Consider the following 20,210-nt stretch of genomic DNA (forward strand, 5'->3'; position numbering starts at 1 on the left):
AATAAAGGACTAGTGAGTGCACATGTTTCAGCCACTTGTTATTTTTGTTTTTTAACATACTTCCAAACTCTGCCGGAGGAGGAATAATTGTCATATTGTTCCTGATTTGGTATCATGTTTACAAATCATAGTAAAGGTTGTAGGTGAATAAACCACTAAACACTTAAAGTGGACTTCAAGAAGTCAGCTTAAAAAAAAGTTAACCACCTAAAATACTTACCCACTGAGATTGCTGAAACCTTACGCACATATTACAGAGATTTGTCCCTACCTACCCAAGAGACTGACCGGAACAACCACCAACGAACCGCACAAATTAGGGAATAATTAAAGAGAAACCTACACAAATGTCTCCAAAGGAGGAGATCCAAAGACTAGAAGAACCACTCACCATGGAAGAATTAGTTACAACCCTAAAGACCACTACGACTGGGAAATGCCCTGGCGGATTTCTGGTAGGCTAATACAAAAAATATACAGACATATTTTCCACCCGATTTCTAAAGACCTTCAATGCCATTAGGGACGGCCATGCCATCACTGTGCAGCCTCTAGCTGCCACTATATCCCTGATCCCCAAAGAGGGCAAGGGCACTGAGCAATTTACAAACTACTGCCTACTTTATTAAACTACTACTTTCTTTATTAAATTGTGATTTAAAATTATTTTCTAAAAGCTTTGTTTGCAGTGCTCCAGTCGATGGGCATGGGCCCCTACGTGTCTTACACCTGTTTCAGGCCCTGCCAATCAGCTTCCTTAAAGCCGTTTTACCTTACTTGCACGTTGATTCTGAGGTTCATTTGGCGTAACTCCACACCAAGCATCAGACCTGATGTCCTCACGCTGCCAAAGTCTAGGAGGGGGAGAGGTGTATCACTGCCAGACTTTACACTTTACTATCAGGCCACCCATATAAAACAAGTAGTGGAATGCTCCAAACAGGGAGTTTTCCAAGCTATGGAAACCGGTGGAGGCAGCTCAAATTGGAAGGCCCATGATAGTGAATGAGACACTGGTTGGACCCAATCATTGGATCCAGACTGGTGGCCCCACACCTATTTTTCAGAGCAACACTTCATATTTGGCACATGCATGCACCTCAACTAGAGCTCACCTCCTTTCTCTCTCCCCTCCACTCTGTGACCCAATCTTTCCACCGAGATCTCACCCCTCTAGAAAGCGCATGTATGGAGGAAGATCCCCTCGAACACGGTATTTCTTTCCGATACAACCTGATTCTAACACAGAGAAGGTTGCCACACTCTAGCTTTATGGGGAAATGTGAGACATCACTAGGAGAAACATTTACCTGCACACAATGGCTACAGATATGTGATTTGATACACTGATTTATCTAGTAATATTCAGGAATCTGCATACATGTTACTAACCTTATAGTATAGAACCCCCAAGTGCTACACACGATCGTACCAACCATTGATGAGGGATTGTAACTAACTGTGTCAATATGACTGTGTCCCGCAACAGAGTGCAGCCCTCCCACTTCCCTCCACCCCTTTGTCCCAGCCCGGGCTTGCCTACCCCAAAGAGTGCTCTCCCTGGTGCTACCCACATGGAGACATCCACCAGAGAGGTGCGAGCCCTAGCTGACACTATGAAACTAGCAGTCGACTTCACAACCGCAGAGACCGTGCCCACCAATGAGAGAAGCGCTACCATTCAAATTGGTTTTGCGCCCTTTCTCCCGATCGGACTGCAAAACACCTCCCCTCCCTGAATGCTGATTGGCTGTTACGTGTTCACCGCCGCTTTCACCGGCCTAAACCAAGTGATCTTGTGGAACTGTTTTCGGGTATGTACAGAGCCTCGAGCCCAGACTTTACACAAAGATTTCCCGGGCTCTGTACATTCGGTCACTCCGAAATTTGCAAGGAACATAGCTCGGATCAGGATGTAGGGCATGTGGGGATGCATTACTGTGTTCTGTGTATTTTGTGGGTTTTTGTGTGTCGGCTTCCTGTGTCTGGGAGATACCATTGGCTTATATTTTACATTACTGTGGATTAAGAGACCCACTGTAGGGGTCTGTGCATAAATACTGTATATCTGGCCTTCAATAATCAGATCCTGTTGTACCCTTCATCAAGTCTTGGCTGATATTTGGGTAACCAAGAACTGTCATCACTGCTTCGCTTGAGTCGGAGTATAGGGGATCCGTTACAGGGATGTTCATAGATACGGATACGGCAATCTTCTACACCTGTGGTGGAATTGTGACTTGATCTGTCCATTCTGGAGAAAAAGTTACACAATAATTCAGAAATTCTCGGACAACTGAACCCCCTTCCGCCTGGCTACACTTCTGCTGCATTATATGAAACTTCAGCCCTATGTATACAAAAAGTCCTTAATGATAAGAATCCTGAATGGGGCCAAGAGCCTGAAAAAAATAGACTACCCTCCCCTCACTCTCTGGTTCCAACGCATGAAAGTACTGTGCTCCATGGAGAAACTTATCGTCCAATCCAGCGGCAGATCCCAGCTATACCTAAATATCTGGATATTCACCAGGGCATGACTTCCTACCACTTATACGATAGAGCACAGACCCTGACCGGCAAGACAGAACAGATTGGGATTTTATTTTACTTTGTTATTCTGTTACCCTGTATCATAAACAGGGAATGTTATGTCATATATGTTCTCTTTAGTTCTCTGTAACATATTACCCTAAACTAGAGACTTTCGTGTCTCATGTGATGTTTCATAACAGGAAACCTGCAAGTCTCCACATACGCCTTATCATTACGTTTGTTATTTACTTTTATACTGAGACCTGTGAGTCTCACTATTTACCATAATGTTTAATTTTCTCTAGTGAATCCCTAATAAAACGATATAAGAAAAGTTTTAAAGGGGCAATCTAAACACCAGAATCACTACAGTTTAATGTTGTGGTTCTGGAGCAAAGAGACTGTCTCTGCAATATCAGAAATCCACTGCCTTTTCTGAGAAACTCTAGAGTCAATACATCTCTAGAAGTAGATGCTGATTGGAGCAGTACGGCTATGTCCTCAGTTCTTCCCTATGGAGAAGCATTGGATTGGTTGAGATTTCAGCCAGAACCGAAGTGGCGGCTGTGGTGTGCCTGCACACCCTGTGAAAAAAAAGTAAGTAAAAATAGGTATTTTTCTATTTCTGGGGATGGGGGCAGGGGGTCCATATCTACATAGGTAAACAAGCACTTTTACTATAGGAATACTTGTTTAGAGTATTACTTAAACTTTATGTGGCTGGATATGGCAGAATGTTAATATTAAGATAAAGGCATAGCTGGGCTAGCTTAGCTTTAATTTATGAATGTGACTTATGTGACTCACCTGGAGTTTCATATGGACACTTTATGTAGGACCCTGGACTTCTCCTATGTCAAAGTCACCCTGTGCCCATTATAGGTGCAGGGTGTGTATAGTGTATTTGTGTATTGTTCGTTGTTTTGTGTGCTCTCCTGTCCTGCTGATGCTTGCTACCAACTTGATGGATTTGATTATGGAGCCTGTATAGCGGCCTCTGTTGGTAGCAACAACTATATGCACTTCCTTAATAGCAGGTCTTGTTAATTTGCATATTCAGTTAGATTTGCATATTGCGATATTTTGTGTTAGTTATTGTCTCCTCCACCCCATTAGAAATATGTTAATATAAAGTTCTGTATGTTTTCTGATATGATTTGGTTAATTGTATTTTATTGATTTTGTCACAGCAAGCTTGCTGTAACAAACATATGGGCTAGTCCCAAGTAAAATAAAGTATTGTATGTCAGTTCCAATTGGAACTCTGTGTCCTGTGTTCAGAGATCCCAGTAACAGAGTCTACGGACCTGTTTGCTGGCTGCATAGTACCTGTAGCCCTGGACAAGTGTTAAAGAGCTAGGCAAGAAGGGCTGCAGTGGAATAAGCAGAGGGGATGATACCTGGAAGAAGAGCAGCCTGGTCAGGTAGAAACCTCCAGAGAGACCTCAGTCAAGCTTCAGCGACTGGGGTTGAAGCACTCCAATGGCTAGGAAGCGAACTGGGCGGAGGAGGTACTCGATAAGAGTTCAGGACCCCCGCCACAACTTAGTTTTCTAAAACTCAGAGCTTAGAAAATAAATCTGTAAACAGGTGCAATCCCAGACAGAACAAGATATTATGAGATACCTCACCTCAAACACCATCTGATCAAAAGTAAAACTGAAGGAAAATAATAAGGACAACATTCATCAGATCTGTGCACTCATTTTCTTGCCTTAGTTACAAAATGCTGATAGTCTGTAAAAATATTACATGGAGATAATCTATTCATTTTCCAATTCTACAGTGAGATTGCTCTGTACAGTCTACTTGAGTTACCTGAGCAGTGTAGTCGTAGAGCACAGTATAGTCCGATGGACTAGAGTCTTGATTCTGTGATGCCACGACCTTCGCTACAGGTATGCTTGCATACTCCGAATCTTCTTTCACTGGAAATAAGAGGATACAAATAGTTCAATGACCAGGAGAAAACATGTCTTACTTGTTTCTACTACGGTAGATGTCAGTTGGTTCCAGTTGTTAAAGACTGCTAGAGGTACTGATGGACTCACCAACAGGGGCTCCTGGACTAGTCCCTACGTCTGCCAGGTTCCTGGTACTCCCTCCACATCCTTGCAGTAAATGTGAGATCCTTCAAAGAAATAAAAATGAATTGGAAACCAGAGCAAGCTTTGACCAATTACTCTTCATTGTGATCCATGAGGAATATCATTAAAACGCTACACCCTCTCATTTACCAAGCTATAGAAATGGTCATTGTGCCGAAACTGTTAGCACATTTTTTAGCAGTTGCTAACACATTGACAAATAGCAGATATCAGATTGTAATTTACCACACTGTGCTTTCATTTAATAGAATCCTCATCCACAAACACCCAGTAGTCTTGTTCTTCTGTCCCTCATAATTTACCTTTTTATCATTTTGGAACTTCCTGTTGTACTGCAACCATTTTTGCTACTAGGAGAAAATTCGCTGCAGTAGCCTTCATACACGACAGGAGCTGGGAACAGATGGAGAAGATGTATCAGTGGTGTATGATTCATGTATGTAGATTTATCATTCCAGGATAATGTACGATGATTGTTTTAGACCCATAAAAAAAAAAAAAAGGTTATAAAGTTTAAGGGTTACTCTAAGCGTCATAGGCACTCTAGCCTTCTTGCTAATAACACAGTTGGAGGTGGAGTTACACTTTTTTCAGCAAAGGGAAGAGCTGCACATAGATACGTCAGGCACCATAACCACTTCAAATCACTGAAACGCTCATGGTGCGTGGAGTAACCCCTTGTAAGTGGCACGACATGCATAGTAAACCCTACACCTTATTGTGTTGGCTATCGTGCTAGTAGGCTAGTAAATGGTGCTTTGCCTTCCATTTGTTGTCAAAATGTCTTCATTTGACATCCCGCTTAGGATGTCATTACGAGAAAGTTTACCTTATTTTATAAAATATTTACACAGATATGCAATAGCACCTATTCGTTTTGTGACACAAAGATGGTGTGAAAATAATTCTTAGAATTAATATGAACATTTAAATATAGATATAATGGTTTTAACTTATACAATGTTGATCCAGAGAAAAATCAGGCTTTCAGTATGGATATTGAAATAATATTTGATAAATAAAATATAAATTTTTGTTCAGTTTTAAACTTCAAATTTTGTTCTCCTAGCAAATGATATAGAAATGAACAATTAAAAAAATGATCGTAGACACACCCCTTTTCAAGTAATACATATTCAAATCAAGTTATGTCTGTCTTTAAAGTAGTGATTTGTAACTAGCAATAATAAAAGGTAAATGTATTTACAAGGAGGCATAGAGCCGATAGCTTTCGCTTTGATAAAGTAATCGAGTTCTTCGTTGATATCACATTGTTCCAGGCACAATCTGACCTCCTCCAACATCTGGGGAAAATAAGACCATGCGTTAAGAGAATTCCTTCAGGGAATGATTTATGTTCAGGAAAAAAAGCTAAAGTTTCATGTTTTTTCCCCCAATTATTTTTGTCCTGTTAACAGGTTACAATATCCCCCCATGAACATGAGAATAAACATAAGGTGAGAAGAGAAAAATGGAAAAGAAAGAGACAGAAAAGTGAAGGAAAAAGGAAGGTGGCAATGGAAATGCGGAAGTCACCACAAATTTGATAAATGCATAGGCAGCAAGTCAGAACTGAAGCTGACGGTAATGTGGCTCAATGGAGCCAAGACTTTCTTAGTGAGAACTTGATTTTTACAACAGGCATCTTCAGTGAGTATATAGAATCTCTGGATATAAGTATGTATTTATGGAAGCATAGACACTAACTCTCTTGCAGTTGTAAAGTGTTTGGGCTCCTTTGAGTTCCATGTTGAGTCTCCAGGTATGTGTGTGCCTGAATGACACTCCAGGTATGTGTGCTTGAATGTGATTTTGAGTACGTCTGTTTGAATGAGAGTACGTGGTATGAATAGTTTACAAAGTTATTGTGTTCATGAGCAGAATTAGAAAGTCTGTTTTAGATTTATGACGGCAAAAAACAAGGGATTGTCCATGGAGTAAAACAGGATTATGGACCATCTTTGTTTGCAAGCAACACGGTCACCTGGTGTAGGTTGTGACTGAATTTACCAAAACACAAAACATGTTTGGAGTCTGCTATGACCAGCTCATGTATACTTTGTTAACAGGGAGAATAAGGAAGACATAGCTGTATATTTTTGTGGGTTCAGAAAGCCTACTGGATTTGTGTACATACAGAGGTGTAACTGCAAAAATTGCCCTGGTCCCCCCCCCTCCCCCCCCTCCCCGACACTCCATGTGTCTTATCTCTCCCCAAGTGTTGTATATCTTCACACCCAGCCCTATATGTGTCTCATCCCCCTCAGCCTCTCGATGTGTCTCATTCTTTCCCTTCCCAGACCTTCAATGTGTCTCATTCTTTTCCTCCCCAGCCCCTCCATGTGTCTCATTTCCCCATGTGTCTCATTTCCCCCATGTGTCTCATTTCCCCCATGTGTCTCATTCCCTCCACCCAGCCCCCCCAAGTGTTGTATTTCCTCCCACCCAGCCGTATATATGCCTCATTCCCCCCAAGTGTCTCATTTCCTCCCCCCAGCCTCTCCATGTGTATCAGTCACCCCCCCCCCAAGCCCCTTCATGTGTCTCATTCCACCCAAGCCCCTTAATTTGCCTCATCCCCGCCAAAGCCCCTCCATGTCACTCATTTCCCCCAGGCACCTCCATGTGTCTTTCACCCCCCTCCACATGTTTTATTCCCCCCCCCCATGTGTCTCATTACCACCCAAGTGTCTCATTTGCTCCCCAAAGCCGCTCCATGTGTCTCATTTCTGCCACAAGCCACTCCAAGTTTTTCTATCCCCCTCCCCCCACTGCAGTCCCTGAACTTTTCTGTCCCCACTCCCCTCCATTTCTCCCCCCCCCTGTACCTGTTGGCTGCGGTCGTGGTACCGTCTGACAGGAAGTGCTCTTTCAGTGAGCACTTCCTGTCAGACCGCTTGGCCACGCTACACACACCACAGGCAGGAGGGGAGCAGCACATCGCACCCCTCCTGCCAATTAGCCTCCAACTGAGGCTCTGCCCCGGCCCTAAATGTATGTTCAGCTGCCCACAGTTGCAGGGTTCGCAGCGTCGGACGGGTCCCCTAGAGTGACGGGCCTGGTCGCCACTGTGACCGTGGTAGTTACGCCACTATGTACATATAACCAGACATAAGAAATACTGCCTGGTATGAATGAGTGAGGTAAGGTGTTAAGATAAAGTGTCTGGCATTTTGTGGGCACACACTGATAATATACAGAGGTTCAGCTGTTCACGCTCTGGGTGCCTCGTTACCTCATCGTCCTTCACACACTGCATTGAGAAATGGTTGCAATGGACCCATAGTGAGTTGCGCAGGATGCTGATTCGGTCACTCTCCTGCTGTTGGAAAGCCTGGAACACACAGAGCATTGAGGGAACGTCAGAGAGAGATCTTAGTGTTTGCTCAAACCGTAATGTAAGGAAGGATCATTGTGAGAATACCTCGCACGTGTTAACATGCTCTGTCTCCCACTCAATACGGGCTTTTTCCAGCATCACAAGGTTGGATTTATATAGCTGGTCTAAAAAGCAAAAATACAATTAATAAAATAAATAATGAGGTACAACACAGCTACTAACACTGTCCATAGTTCATATATTTAATGTTTTATTAATATATGTAGGTCTTACAATAGAATAACTTAATTACAATTTTAACTCTACCTTGTGCAAGGGCATTGCAAGTTGGTAAAAAAAAAAAAAATTACATTTTAGGACCAACCCTATACCACATTCTATGTCCAACTCCAAACCCTGACATTTTACATAAAGCACGTTGTGAAACCAAATACTTGATTGAATTGAGGGTATTACATAAAACCAGTATTTATAAAAATAAAAAAAAACACCACACCTATTGCATTAACCCTATGCCATGCTATATCAACCCTGTCCACACTGCATTAAAACCCTGCTCACACAGTACTGTATATACTGTTCTCTAATTAAAGGCTCACTGTAGGCACTATAACCTCTCTGTGTATGCCGGGAGTCCCCTGGGCTCTGTGATAGACTAAAAAAAGACCAATGACACTCAGCCAATCACAGCTGCCCATTGCATACTTCCTCAAAGCAGCACAGATGCCGGAGACTGTCGTTTGGCATTAAAACATTAAAAGCCGTTGAATGCTGAATGAAAGGACCGTACCAGGGGACTCGGACACTATAACCAGTTCAATGAGAATAGGCAGATACAGTGTCCATTTAACTACATTTTGCACATGACACTGTCACACACTATGTCATTGGAGAGGTTATTTTTTTTTCCAATATTACAGGGACTCGGGGCAAGCAACGAAAGGGTTCCATATTTACACCTGAGACTTTTCAGAACATTACTTGGGGTTCCAGCCCAGGTCAGCCCCACTGACCTGGCGTGTAATGATACCGAGATCTTTTAGACATTGAACTTGTTTGACCTAAAGGAATGAGAGGTGACAAGGATGCTGCTAAATTCCTGGATCATTTAAGTTACAGTACTGCAGAATACGTTTTACTGTCTGCCTCATTCTCCATTAAATTACGTGTAACGTTATGTGTTTCTATTGCTGTGCATAGTGTTCATCTGCCAGGCAATATGTTGTTTTCCTGACTTTCTATTTTAACCCTCTAAGGGTTATTCATCAAACTGATAATTCAAAGTGAATTTGAAATTTAAGGCATAATAGCTGAACCAGAGAAATTCTCTAAGTCAGCTATCCTTCAAGTTTGGCTACTCTGGTTTAAAGGGACACTGTAGGCACCCAGACCACTTCAGCTCATTGGAGTGGTCTGGGTGCAAACTCCCATCACCTTTAACCCCGAGCATGTAATTATTGTGGCTGTCTACCAGAGGGACTTCTGGGTGCTTAGATGACTTTTAACCCCTTCTGCACCATAGGGGGGGTGGGGGAGAAGGGGGCTTTGACAGAGGGGAAAGCTATACTTTCCCTTTAAATCTGAATTCCATTGTGAATTGTGAGAATTAGTGAATAACCTTGTGTGTCTTTTCGTACAGCTCAGATGGTGATGGCTATGATGTTGTGATATGAATACCTAGACGTAATGTATGTATGGAGTAAGTTTTGATATTGTGAAAAGGGTGTTTTTTGTTGTTGTTGTTTTAATTCTAGCACCCTATAGTACTTTTTTTTTGGAGTTTACTAAAATCATATAATGTTAATTTAGTTCCCAACCACTTTAGATTAAAGGTACACTATGGTCACTCAGACCACTTTATCTCAATGAAGTGGTCTGGGTGCAGTGTCCCTGTCCTTTTAACCCTGCAATGTAGAGAACATTGAACATTTTTAAAAATTACAATGTTTACATTGCCATACTGACAGCCACTAGAGGCGCTTCCACTACACTGACAGAGTAATACTTGGTCATGTGATGTGGAAGCCCATAGGAAAGCATTAAATATAAGGCATTCCTATGGGGAAGCGTGGATGTGCATGCACCTCAGGTCTGTTGCACCTCATTTATTGGAGCATTGGATTGGACCATTGCGGAAGAGGCCATGCTGTTGCTGGAGGAGAGGAGGTCAGCAGCACCAAGTCGATCTAGGCGCTGTTAAAAGGTGAGAAAAAAAGCTTTACTTTTTTCAATTTTAAGTTTTTAACTAAGGAAAGGGGTACAATAACGTTAGGAACAGAGGTTTGTATTCCTTTAACTGGTGATATAAGACCATGATAATGGATGATATACATGTGACGGCAATGAGAAGAATATTAGTGATATTGCAGAAGGTCTTGATGGTAAGGTGTGTCTTTTTGCTGATGATACTAAGATATGTAACAGGGTTGATGTTCCAGGAGGGATAAGCCAAATGGAAAATGATTTAGGTAAACTAGAAAAATGGTCAGAGTTGTGGCAACTGACATTTAATGTGGATAAGTGCAAGATAATGCATCTTGGACGTAAAAAGCCAAGGGCAGAGTACAGAATATTTGATAGAGTCCTAACCTCAACATCTGAGGAAAGGGATTTAGGGGTGATTATTTCTGATGACTTAAAGGTAGGCAGACAATGTAATAGAGCAGCAGGAAATGCTAGCAGAATGTTTGGTTGTATAGGGAGAGGTATTAGCAGTAGAAAGAGGGAAGTGCTCGTGCCATTGTACAGAACACTGGTGGGACCTCACTTGGAGTATTGTACACAGTACTGGAGACCGTATCTTCAGTAGGATATTGACACTTTAGAAAGAGTTCAGAGAAGGGCTACTAAACTGGTTCATGGATTGCAGGATAAAACTTACCAGGAAAGGTTAAAGGATCTTAACATGTATAGCTTGGAGGAAAGACGAGACAGGGGGGATATGATAGAAACATTTAAATACATAAAGGGAATCAACACAGTAAAGGAGGAGACTATATTTAAAAGAAGAAAAACTACCACAACAAGAGGACATAGGCTTAAATTAGAGGGGCAAAGCTTTAAAAATATCAGGAAGTATTACTTTACTGAGAGGGTAGTGGATGCATGGAATAGCCTTCCAGCTGAAGTGGTAGAGGTTAACACAGTAAAGGAGTTTAAGCATGCGTGGGATAGACATAAGGCTATCCTAACTATAAGATAAGGCCTGGGACTAATGAAAGTATTTAGAAAATTGGGCAGACTAGATGGGCCAGTGGTTATCTACCATCACATTCTATGTATATATATTATATTTATATTATATTTGCTTATATTTGCTCTGAGAACTATAGCAAGGGAAAGCCATCTCTGTTTGTCATGAAAGGATTAAACGGCCTAGCAATGATGTTTAGCAAACAGTATTTATACCTGGAAACTACATTTGCTAGAGACTACACGTCACAACCAGTGAGCTGGCTCGCCTTATGAAATTGGGACTAATTAGGGTCGAGCTGTGTTAAAACTGTGAGAAGTTATGTGATCGAGGCAATGCAAAAATAAGTTTGTTATTTTAGGCTTTTTGTTTTAATCTTTAATTAGCATTTTCAGTACATACAAAAATACTATAATAACATGGAAAATGTGAAACACTTAGATTAAACAAACGTGAGCAGGGAATCTCCCTCACTGCACGGTTTATAAACATTAAAATGGGTATCTTAAAGGGGCCTCCCACAACATGAACCCTGGCCAGCCGTGATTGCTGATTCCTGCCCCAGTTGTTTTGATTTTCTTCTCTTTTTTATCGTTACAGCTAGGAGTAAGTCTAAGCAGGAAAAGAGCTAAAGAAAAGGGGTCACCACGGGTCAATACTTAGCCACTAAGAACATGTTATCATTTGGGGCAAGATTCTTATAGAGACCATTATAGGTAATAAATCTAAGTAGTCATATGTCACGTAAGTGTAAGAGCCATTGACTTAAAGGGACACTATACCGACCAAAACAACTTTAGGTTGAGCTGGCGTGACTGACTGAGCCGCAATAAAGATGTGCATCCGTGGAGCTCTATTCCAGAGCCAAGAAGACAGCTGGCAAAACTCCCTAAATACCTCCAACAAGCCTTATTTCTTGCATCACCCACCCTGCTGACACTATATGGCAAAAAAACTAAAAATGTCGCTACCTAGAGGCTCAAAGAATGCCCAATATTCAACTATCATGTGAGAGGCCTACCCTGTGGGCTCCCTATAGGATGGTGCCTGCGGAACAGAGCGAGGGGGAGGCCTCGGAGGAATCCCTCCTCGCCCCCAACAGGTGATCCCTACAGTGAGTCGGATTCTGATTAAGACTCATCGCCAGCGACAAAGAGAGATTTTAAGAAACCCCTGGATATGCAAAAGGTGTGGAAAGAAGACCTATTAGAAACACAAACAGAGCTGGGGACCCTACACCAAAGAATTACAGAATGGAATCCAGAGAACAATGGCTGAAAAACACCCAAGACAAAACCTCGCTCAACAGGTCCAGAGACTCACCTGCACAGTGACGGTTTTGGAATCTCGACATAGGAGGAAAAATACAAATATCGCGGTTCGGTCCACTGCAATGTCCTGCTCTAGAGAGCTTGGACATGTTCACTTTGAGGACTGCACCATGACTATATATATATATATAGAGAGAGAGACAGAGACCTTCCATTCACAGTGCTAGCAACAAAGAGGCAGCTGACACCTATTGCAAGATGGCTACGGGATGCCACAATTAAGTATCGATGAGGGGTGCATGACTCACTAGTGGTCCAGCAGGGCGATAACAAAATAACACATTGTCCTCCCTGGGGGATCAGGTGACTTTCCTTCAGAGTCATAACTTACCAACCGAAGACCCAGCGGGGGTCCATAAGGACGAGACTCTAACCCACAATACCTTAGGCACAAGTACCCCTACTTACAGGACAAACCTTAACCACTGAAATTTGAGGTGATACAAGCTGGCTTCAGCATTTGCATACATATTTCAAGGGTTGCATTTTTTTCTTTCTGTGACCTTAGATTGTTATAGAGCGAGAGCCCTCCTATGTTTTCTGCTTTATTTCCTTTATTATCTACTTACATCTTACTGTCAGGTTAAATCCTAACCAGAAGTAGCTAACACTAGTTCATGATAATTGACGTTTTAGAACTCTCTTGTATTACGTGTCTTATCAACTAGTTGGGTTCACAATTGTCATAGGATGCGTATTGCCTCACAAATGACTTTGTTACAATAATGTTATATTTTTTATTACTCTTGTATGTGTGCGGAAACATCAATAAAATACAAATTGAAAAAAAAAAAAAACACTCTAGCTTAATTAAGCAGTTTTTGTGTATAGATCATCCCCTGGCTGTGATTCACACAACCTGCATGAAAAAAAAATGGTTTCATTTTCAATCAGATGTTTATTTACTTTAAAAGTTTTTATCTCCTGCTCTATAAATTGAATATTAATTACATACTGGAAGTTCCTGTAGGGTCTAGCAAGCTGTTAGCAGAGCTCTATATAATACATTCTGAATGAAACAGAATTTGTAATAAAGGAAATGTAAACATTAGAGGACTCTTTACCGAAAGTGTTTAGGAAGGCTGTGTAAGGCACATGCAGAGAGGTGTGACTAGGGCTGCATAAACAAAGTGAACAAACTCCTAAAGTGAACAAACTCCTATAGTCACCCAAACAATTCGGCCCATCTAGTCTGCCCAATTTTCAAAATACTTTCATTAAACCCTGGATTATCTTAAGTCTAGGATAGCTTATGCCTATCCCACGCATGCTTAAACTCCCTCGCTGTTAACCTCTACCACTTCAGCTGGAAGGCTATTCTGTGCGCCCACTACCCTCTCTGTAAAGTAATACTTCCTGATATTATTTTTAAACCTTAGCCCCTCTAATTTAAAACTATGTGCTCTTTCTGTGGTAGCTTCTTCTTTTAAATATAGTCTCCTCCTTTACTGTGTTGATTCCCTTTATGTATTTAAATGTTTCTATCATATCCCCCCTGTCTCGTCTTTCCTCCAAGCTATACATGTTAAGATCCTTTAACCTTTCCTGGTAAGTTTTATCCTGCAATCCATGAACCAGTTTAGTAGCCCTTCTCTGAACTCTCTCTAAGGTATCAATATCCTTCTGGAGATACGGTCTCCAGTACTGCGTACAATGCTCCAAGTGAGGTCTCACTTTAAACATGGTTCATATAACCCTTTGATGGACTGTAGCAAGATGTGACATACTACATCCTGTCTGTGATCTATTTATCCATTTGTGGAGTGACATTTAGTATATAACGTAACAGAATACATACCTGCTTCACTAGCTGTGTCCTTACACTGCTTCATTTTATTCTGACTCTGAAAGTGAAAATATATATATTTTTTTATTTTGTTTTATTTTTTTTGAGTTTGTTTTATATATACATAAAACGCAAATCATGACGAATGTTTGGATTACGGTGTGCATGTAACTGGTTATCTGACTCTCAATGGTAATACACAGAAGCAAGTGAACAGCTAAAAGGAAAGTGGTCAGGATGCAGAGTGGATTGAAAGAATTAGCCACAGATAGGACAGGCTGATGGGAAATGAGATCAAGCAATCCACATGCATGAACACCCACCCTGCCCATTCATACACAGCGCGCATAGCCGACACTATAGATAAAATACACGCACCATACCCCACGTATTGTAAAATAGAATGTCTGGACACACGCTCATATCACATTATTATATGAGCTAAGGTAATGTATTACGTGGCATAATAAAAAAAACTTAGCTTATACAATAGTGTGAGTGTGTGTCCAGACATTCTGTTTTGTAATAAGTGTGGTATGGTGCGTGTATTTTTATTGTTTTCATGGTAAGGCCTAATGAAAAAAATTGTGTTAGAATAATAAAATATTGTGTCTGTCATGATTAGTTCTGCAGATTTTCTCCCCCTGGAGATATTTAGAAGAGAGGGCGAGCAACTAATCATGTGATGATTTTAAGACATCTTTACAAAATGCCCTATTTTCTGGGTATACACACCTTAGACGTGATTACTCTGCTCTAACAGAATCTGATGTTTCCCATCGGCATTGCATCAGCCTGCGTGTTGTCCTGTGTGTTAGGATTACCACTAAGTAACAGTATCAAAGGGAGATAACATCTTTAAAGTGCTTGTTGTTTCCCCAGTATGTGTATCTATAGGTTTACAGTGTAGACACGTCATGACCTCTAATTGGATCTGGGGAGGAGAGCGTGCAGAGTTATTCACCAAAGTGAGAATTGTTAGGAATTCAAAATAAAACAGGGGAACTGGACACATTATTTGAGTCAGCTGTGCACCTAGTTCTGCTTCTTTGGCCTGAAATTCTAAATTTAGTTTGAATTCCTGACAATTCTCACTTTAGTGAATAATCCTGATAGCTTTAAGAGGCCAGAGTCTAAGGATGAGGGGATGAGTGAAATTTGAGGAGGTAGAGTTTAGGACTCCATCATCTTTTAACATTACCAACCGCCACATAATTTGTTCAAGGGAAAACCCAACATCCTTTCTGTCCTGATTGAAGAGTTGGTGTCCTGTTGGCAGGTCTGTGTCTCTTTAATGCCTGTATGGCCCATTGATGTATGTCAGTCTCTTTAACTCAGGAAAGGACATTTGTCCTTCAGAAGGTCATTTGTCCTTCATGAAATGTCTAACCTTCTGAAGGACCAATCTACTAACTTCCTGCTGTGAGCAATATTCTGGCCAATCATTTAAAAAGATTGCAGTGTTTTTGTATATGATAATATAACACTACTTTACAAATATCTGTAGACGCTCCAGATCCCATTATTTCCCTAATGTATCCTTCATTATCTTTTATATTACACCCACACCCATCCCTTTTTAAATATTGGATGTCTGATCACAATTTGATTTCTTACTTTTTCAACTTGCTTTGGATTTCCGATTGGCGCCAATCGCTCATAGTTTTGTTCAGCTTCTTCAGATTCTTTGCATTTCAGCTCATAACTCTTCTTGGACTAAACAAGACGGGAGATGAACAGCAGGAGTCAGTTTTAAGGATTTTATAAAATGCAGGGTTTAAAAATACAGTAAAAATGTTTTGGGGTGTTCAGACTGCTCCCTCCTCTGCTGAGGATGAGCAGGGCTGGATTAACATAGGGGCTCTTACTTACGTCTGGAAACTTAAAGGAACACTATAGTCACCTAAATTACTTTAGCTTAATAAAGTAATTAAACATAACTTGCAATAAAGAAAGCCTAAATAGGGCTCTCTTTACAGGAAGTGTTTATGGAAGGCTGTGCAAGTCACATGCAGGGAGGTGTGACTAGGGTTCATAAACAAAGGGATTTAACTTCTAAATGGTAGAGGATTGAGCAGTGAGGCTGCAGGGGCATGTTCTATACACCAAAACTGCTTCATTAAGCTAAAGTTGTTCAGGTGACTATAGTGTCCCTTTAAGAGGGATGTAGGGGAACAAAACTGGTGTGGGCTGGCTGACAATGAAATTATTTAAAGGGAAGCTGACTTTGCGCACTATGCAAATGCTCTTGCTGATTCAGTCTCTCTAACACTGTGACATGTTCCCTTTCTTCTACACTCACTACATACACCTACCCTCTGTCCCAGACTGTATAACAGGAGCTTCTGCCTGCTAGTAAAAAGGTTAGGAGAGGAGTGGGCAAGTGAGTGCTAGGGGACAGTCATTAGAAATCGTGGAACGAGCGCATCATTAGACACATTTATGCCAAGCTCAGGGTGGTGGCTGCATAGTTTGCCCTTTATTGGCCAGCATGCATGATTGGCAGGCAGCCTATCATGGATTTGCACCAGGCTGATCATCTAATTCTTTGGGGCAGACGCCCCCTTTTTGGGCATGTTCACCCATTTGGGCGGTTCTGGTTGCGTGACTTGAGTCAGTGGCCTACCCTTTTACCCACCAACCGACATTCGGCTTTTAGGGGGTATGGATTCACTTGAAAGATTAAATTGAGAGATTAGCAAAGGGTATGTGTTTTCTTATAGCTATATCCTGTGAGTTTCCCTCCAGCGCCATCTCCGCCAGATACATGACGCTTGGGAGGTATGACTTTTAGTGTTTTCTGTCGATAAGATTCTGTAATTAGGCCCATCATAATTGTCAGCACCCGGCCCAGTGGGCTCTTAATCCGGCCCTGAGTACGAGAGTTATGTTGATGAGTTGCTGCTACAAAAGAGGAGCAATGACAACATTATTTATATATTCACACATGTAAACTTTGCCACTGGGAAGCACAACCAGGGAGACCGAAGAGTCAAAATATAAAAAAAGAGACTTCTGCATTTTTATTTATTTTTTTGCAGTTCCTATATTAAGCTTTTTTGGAGACCACTTTACACTTTAGCTTATCATGCCAATGGTATTGCAATATGTATAGAAAACATCAAGAGGAAGATACTTCATTATGATCGTGTCTTAATTTAATCTCTACTGGGTCTACAGAAAAGACTGGAGCTGAAAGCGTTGTGCTATATATATTTGGAGAAATGTTATGTTAGTATTTTTATGAGAGTTCATTGGTATTGGAGATGCAAAATAATGAAGTATTGCAGTTTCTTAGAATACCTTTTTTATTACTACAAATTTCTGTTAGTCTGATAAAAAAAAGGTAAGCTGACAAAACTTCCTCATTTTGCATCTACATTACCGAACTAATATGGCAACTCAAATAATATCATGACTACATTGTTTTTTTGGGGAAAAACTGTGGATCCATGATTCTTTCACAAGAGCTAACTCATATCTGCCACAAGAAAAAAAATATATTCCAACCAGGACCCTACCTGCGGCAGAGGTCCTCACATTGGCATTATACCTCACCACACTAAGTTGTCCCACAATTGTTTGACATTCATTGTGATAAAAATAAGGCAGTCAAAAAGTATCTATATTTATAACTATAGTGTGGTTATAGCTCCCCCTGCTGGTCTGCTGCTATGAATACACATTCAGATTACATGCTTTAGCTTTTCAACAACACACTGGGTAGGTAGTATGATGGGTAGGTAGTCCTAACCTGTGATTGTGACCAAATGCAATTCGTAAACCAAGACCTCTGTATAGCCACTATCCCTGTTATTATATCCTAGGTACATGCAGCCATACCCAAACACAGCAAAGGATGCTTCTGTAAATATATTTTTGTCCAATATTAGATAAAAATAACTACATTGGGAAGATTTTTCAATTAGTTGTTGTGGTGTAAAATGTACAATTCCTCCGTTAAAGGATTACTCCAACCATCATAATTACTATAACCAGCTATAGCGGTAATGATGATGGGAGTCATCATTTTTTTTAAGTACAATTTAGTGAAAATATTCCAATATCTCAAACAATCCTCATCTTTTAACAGCTATAGTGTGTGAGTTCTACTTACCCGAACCTGTCCCTCGCCGGCGCTGGCATCCTTTATTGTTGTGTCTCTTCTTATGAGTGTCAATGCTGTACTCTTGCGCATGCATGAGATTACAGCATTGAGGTCTAATGGAGGATCCCACGACATTGACATTTCTTGACGGTGGTAGCTCTGCCCAGTGTCAAGAAGAGTCAGGTGGAGGAAAAATACATAAGACAAAATAGTCCATAGTTTGTCTTATATTTTTGAAATGAAATAGAAGAAGAAATTTAATAAAATGAAGGACAGTGTGGGAAATAGGAAGCGATTACAAAGAAGTAAGTACTACGTGACAGTACCGCCTTAAAGCAGCACTGTCAGTTTTGTACTTTTTCATGAAAAAGTCTGTGATGGAATTTCACTGAACCAACACCCAGAGCCACCTGTAATTGATGCCCATGATAATGTAGAAGTGTAGTTTTTGCATTATCAGTGTGGTTGTAGCGGGAAGGTGTATGGATGCACGTAAGAGTCACAGATTTTGCCAAACTGCTCCAAAATGGTTTGACAAAATACTGAGGTCTGCCACCCATAGTCTTAGGCCACCATAACCAGTACAATCACCTGTAGTGGTGATGGTGCTCAGAATGCCCCTTTATGACGTAGCTGTAATATGCCAAAATATGTAATATGCCAAAAATACGATCTGCTTTTTGTTTTTTTAAATCTTTATAATCTTTCCAGATAAGAATAGGAAAGTAAAGATAATGCAAGATATTGCCTCTGTTTATTGAACGTTAGCTTACATCCATTGTCTTCTTGTACAGGGATACTTTGTTCTTTTGCAGACGATCCATGGCAGTCTCATACTGTGGGTCAAAACACACTAATTGTCAGAAAACATGTATAATAAATACTGTTTAACATGTGTGCCATTTGTATCTTATTCTAACCCTGACTAATGCTAATACACATCTTACATATAGAAAGTGTGCGAAGGACTATATGAGTTGTACCTCCATTCAAATCCTAATTAACTAGGTGTTAATAGCTTTTATACATACATATGGCCTTACTCCAGTCCACTTTGTCTTTGCCCGTTAAAGTAACTTTAGGATGATTAACAGTATTTTTTTTTTTTTTAATCTGGAGTCAAGGATAGGACTATTAGGACTTCTGCTGAAGAAGTGGGCTATTTTCAAAATTAGGTTTTGTTAAAGGATCACTATAGTGTCAGGAAAACAAAGCAGTTTTCCTGACACTATAGTGCCCTGAGGGTGCCCCCACCCCTAGGGTCCCCCTCCCGCGGCGCTGAATGGGGTTAACCCCTTCAGCAGCTTACCTTAATCCAGCACCGGACTTCTCCTCCCCTGACGATGTCAGCGGAGCCGAATGCGCATGCGCGGCAAGTGCCTCGCTCGCATTCAAAGTGTCCATAGGAAAGCATTTCTCAAATGTGCCTCCAGCATCGCAGATGAGCCTCTAGTGGCTGTCTAGAAGACAGCCACTAGAGGTTGGATTAACCCCAAATGTAAACACAGCAGTTTCTCTGAAACTGCTATGTTTGCATCTGAAGGGTTAAAACCTGAGGGACCTGGCACCCAGACCACTTCATTGAGCTGAAGTGGTCTGGGTGGCTATAGTGTCCCCTTAAACTAAGCTAGCCAATATGCACAGGTCTATGTATAACGGGGCTGAACATTGAACATTCTAAGGTATTAGCTGGGTGACTTTTGATTTAATTAATAGACATGTGCATTCGTTATCAGACAAAAATGATTTTGTCTGAAGTTTTGGACTTTTTCGTATTTGTTTACTATAACATAAACGAAAGTCCTTCAT

The 20,210-nt window shown here is 41.0% G+C and overlaps 1 protein-coding gene across 1 annotated transcript in view; it reads right to left on the reverse strand.

The window, feature by feature from the left end:
• PSTPIP1 (proline-serine-threonine phosphatase interacting protein 1) overlaps nucleotides 1–20,210 on the reverse strand; it is an 87,235-nt gene that overhangs the window by 402 nt on the left and 66,623 nt on the right. The window contains exons 6-14 of the mRNA XM_063445916.1: nucleotides 19,175–19,237; nucleotides 15,911–16,009; nucleotides 14,306–14,351; nucleotides 8,068–8,147; nucleotides 7,879–7,977; nucleotides 5,851–5,947; nucleotides 4,946–5,036; nucleotides 4,587–4,666; nucleotides 4,354–4,463 (exon numbers count right to left, since the gene is read on the reverse strand). Coding sequence (XP_063301986.1) covers nucleotides 4,354–4,463; nucleotides 4,587–4,666; nucleotides 4,946–5,036; nucleotides 5,851–5,947; nucleotides 7,879–7,977; nucleotides 8,068–8,147; nucleotides 14,306–14,351; nucleotides 15,911–16,009; nucleotides 19,175–19,237 — 765 coding nt within the window. The remainder of the gene's footprint in view (nucleotides 1–4,353; nucleotides 4,464–4,586; nucleotides 4,667–4,945; nucleotides 5,037–5,850; nucleotides 5,948–7,878; nucleotides 7,978–8,067; nucleotides 8,148–14,305; nucleotides 14,352–15,910; nucleotides 16,010–19,174; nucleotides 19,238–20,210) is intronic.

The sequence above is a fragment of the Pelobates fuscus genome, chromosome 3, assembly GCF_036172605.1.
Source record: "Pelobates fuscus isolate aPelFus1 chromosome 3, aPelFus1.pri, whole genome shotgun sequence".
Lineage (NCBI taxonomy): Eukaryota > Metazoa > Chordata > Amphibia > Anura > Pelobatidae > Pelobates > Pelobates fuscus.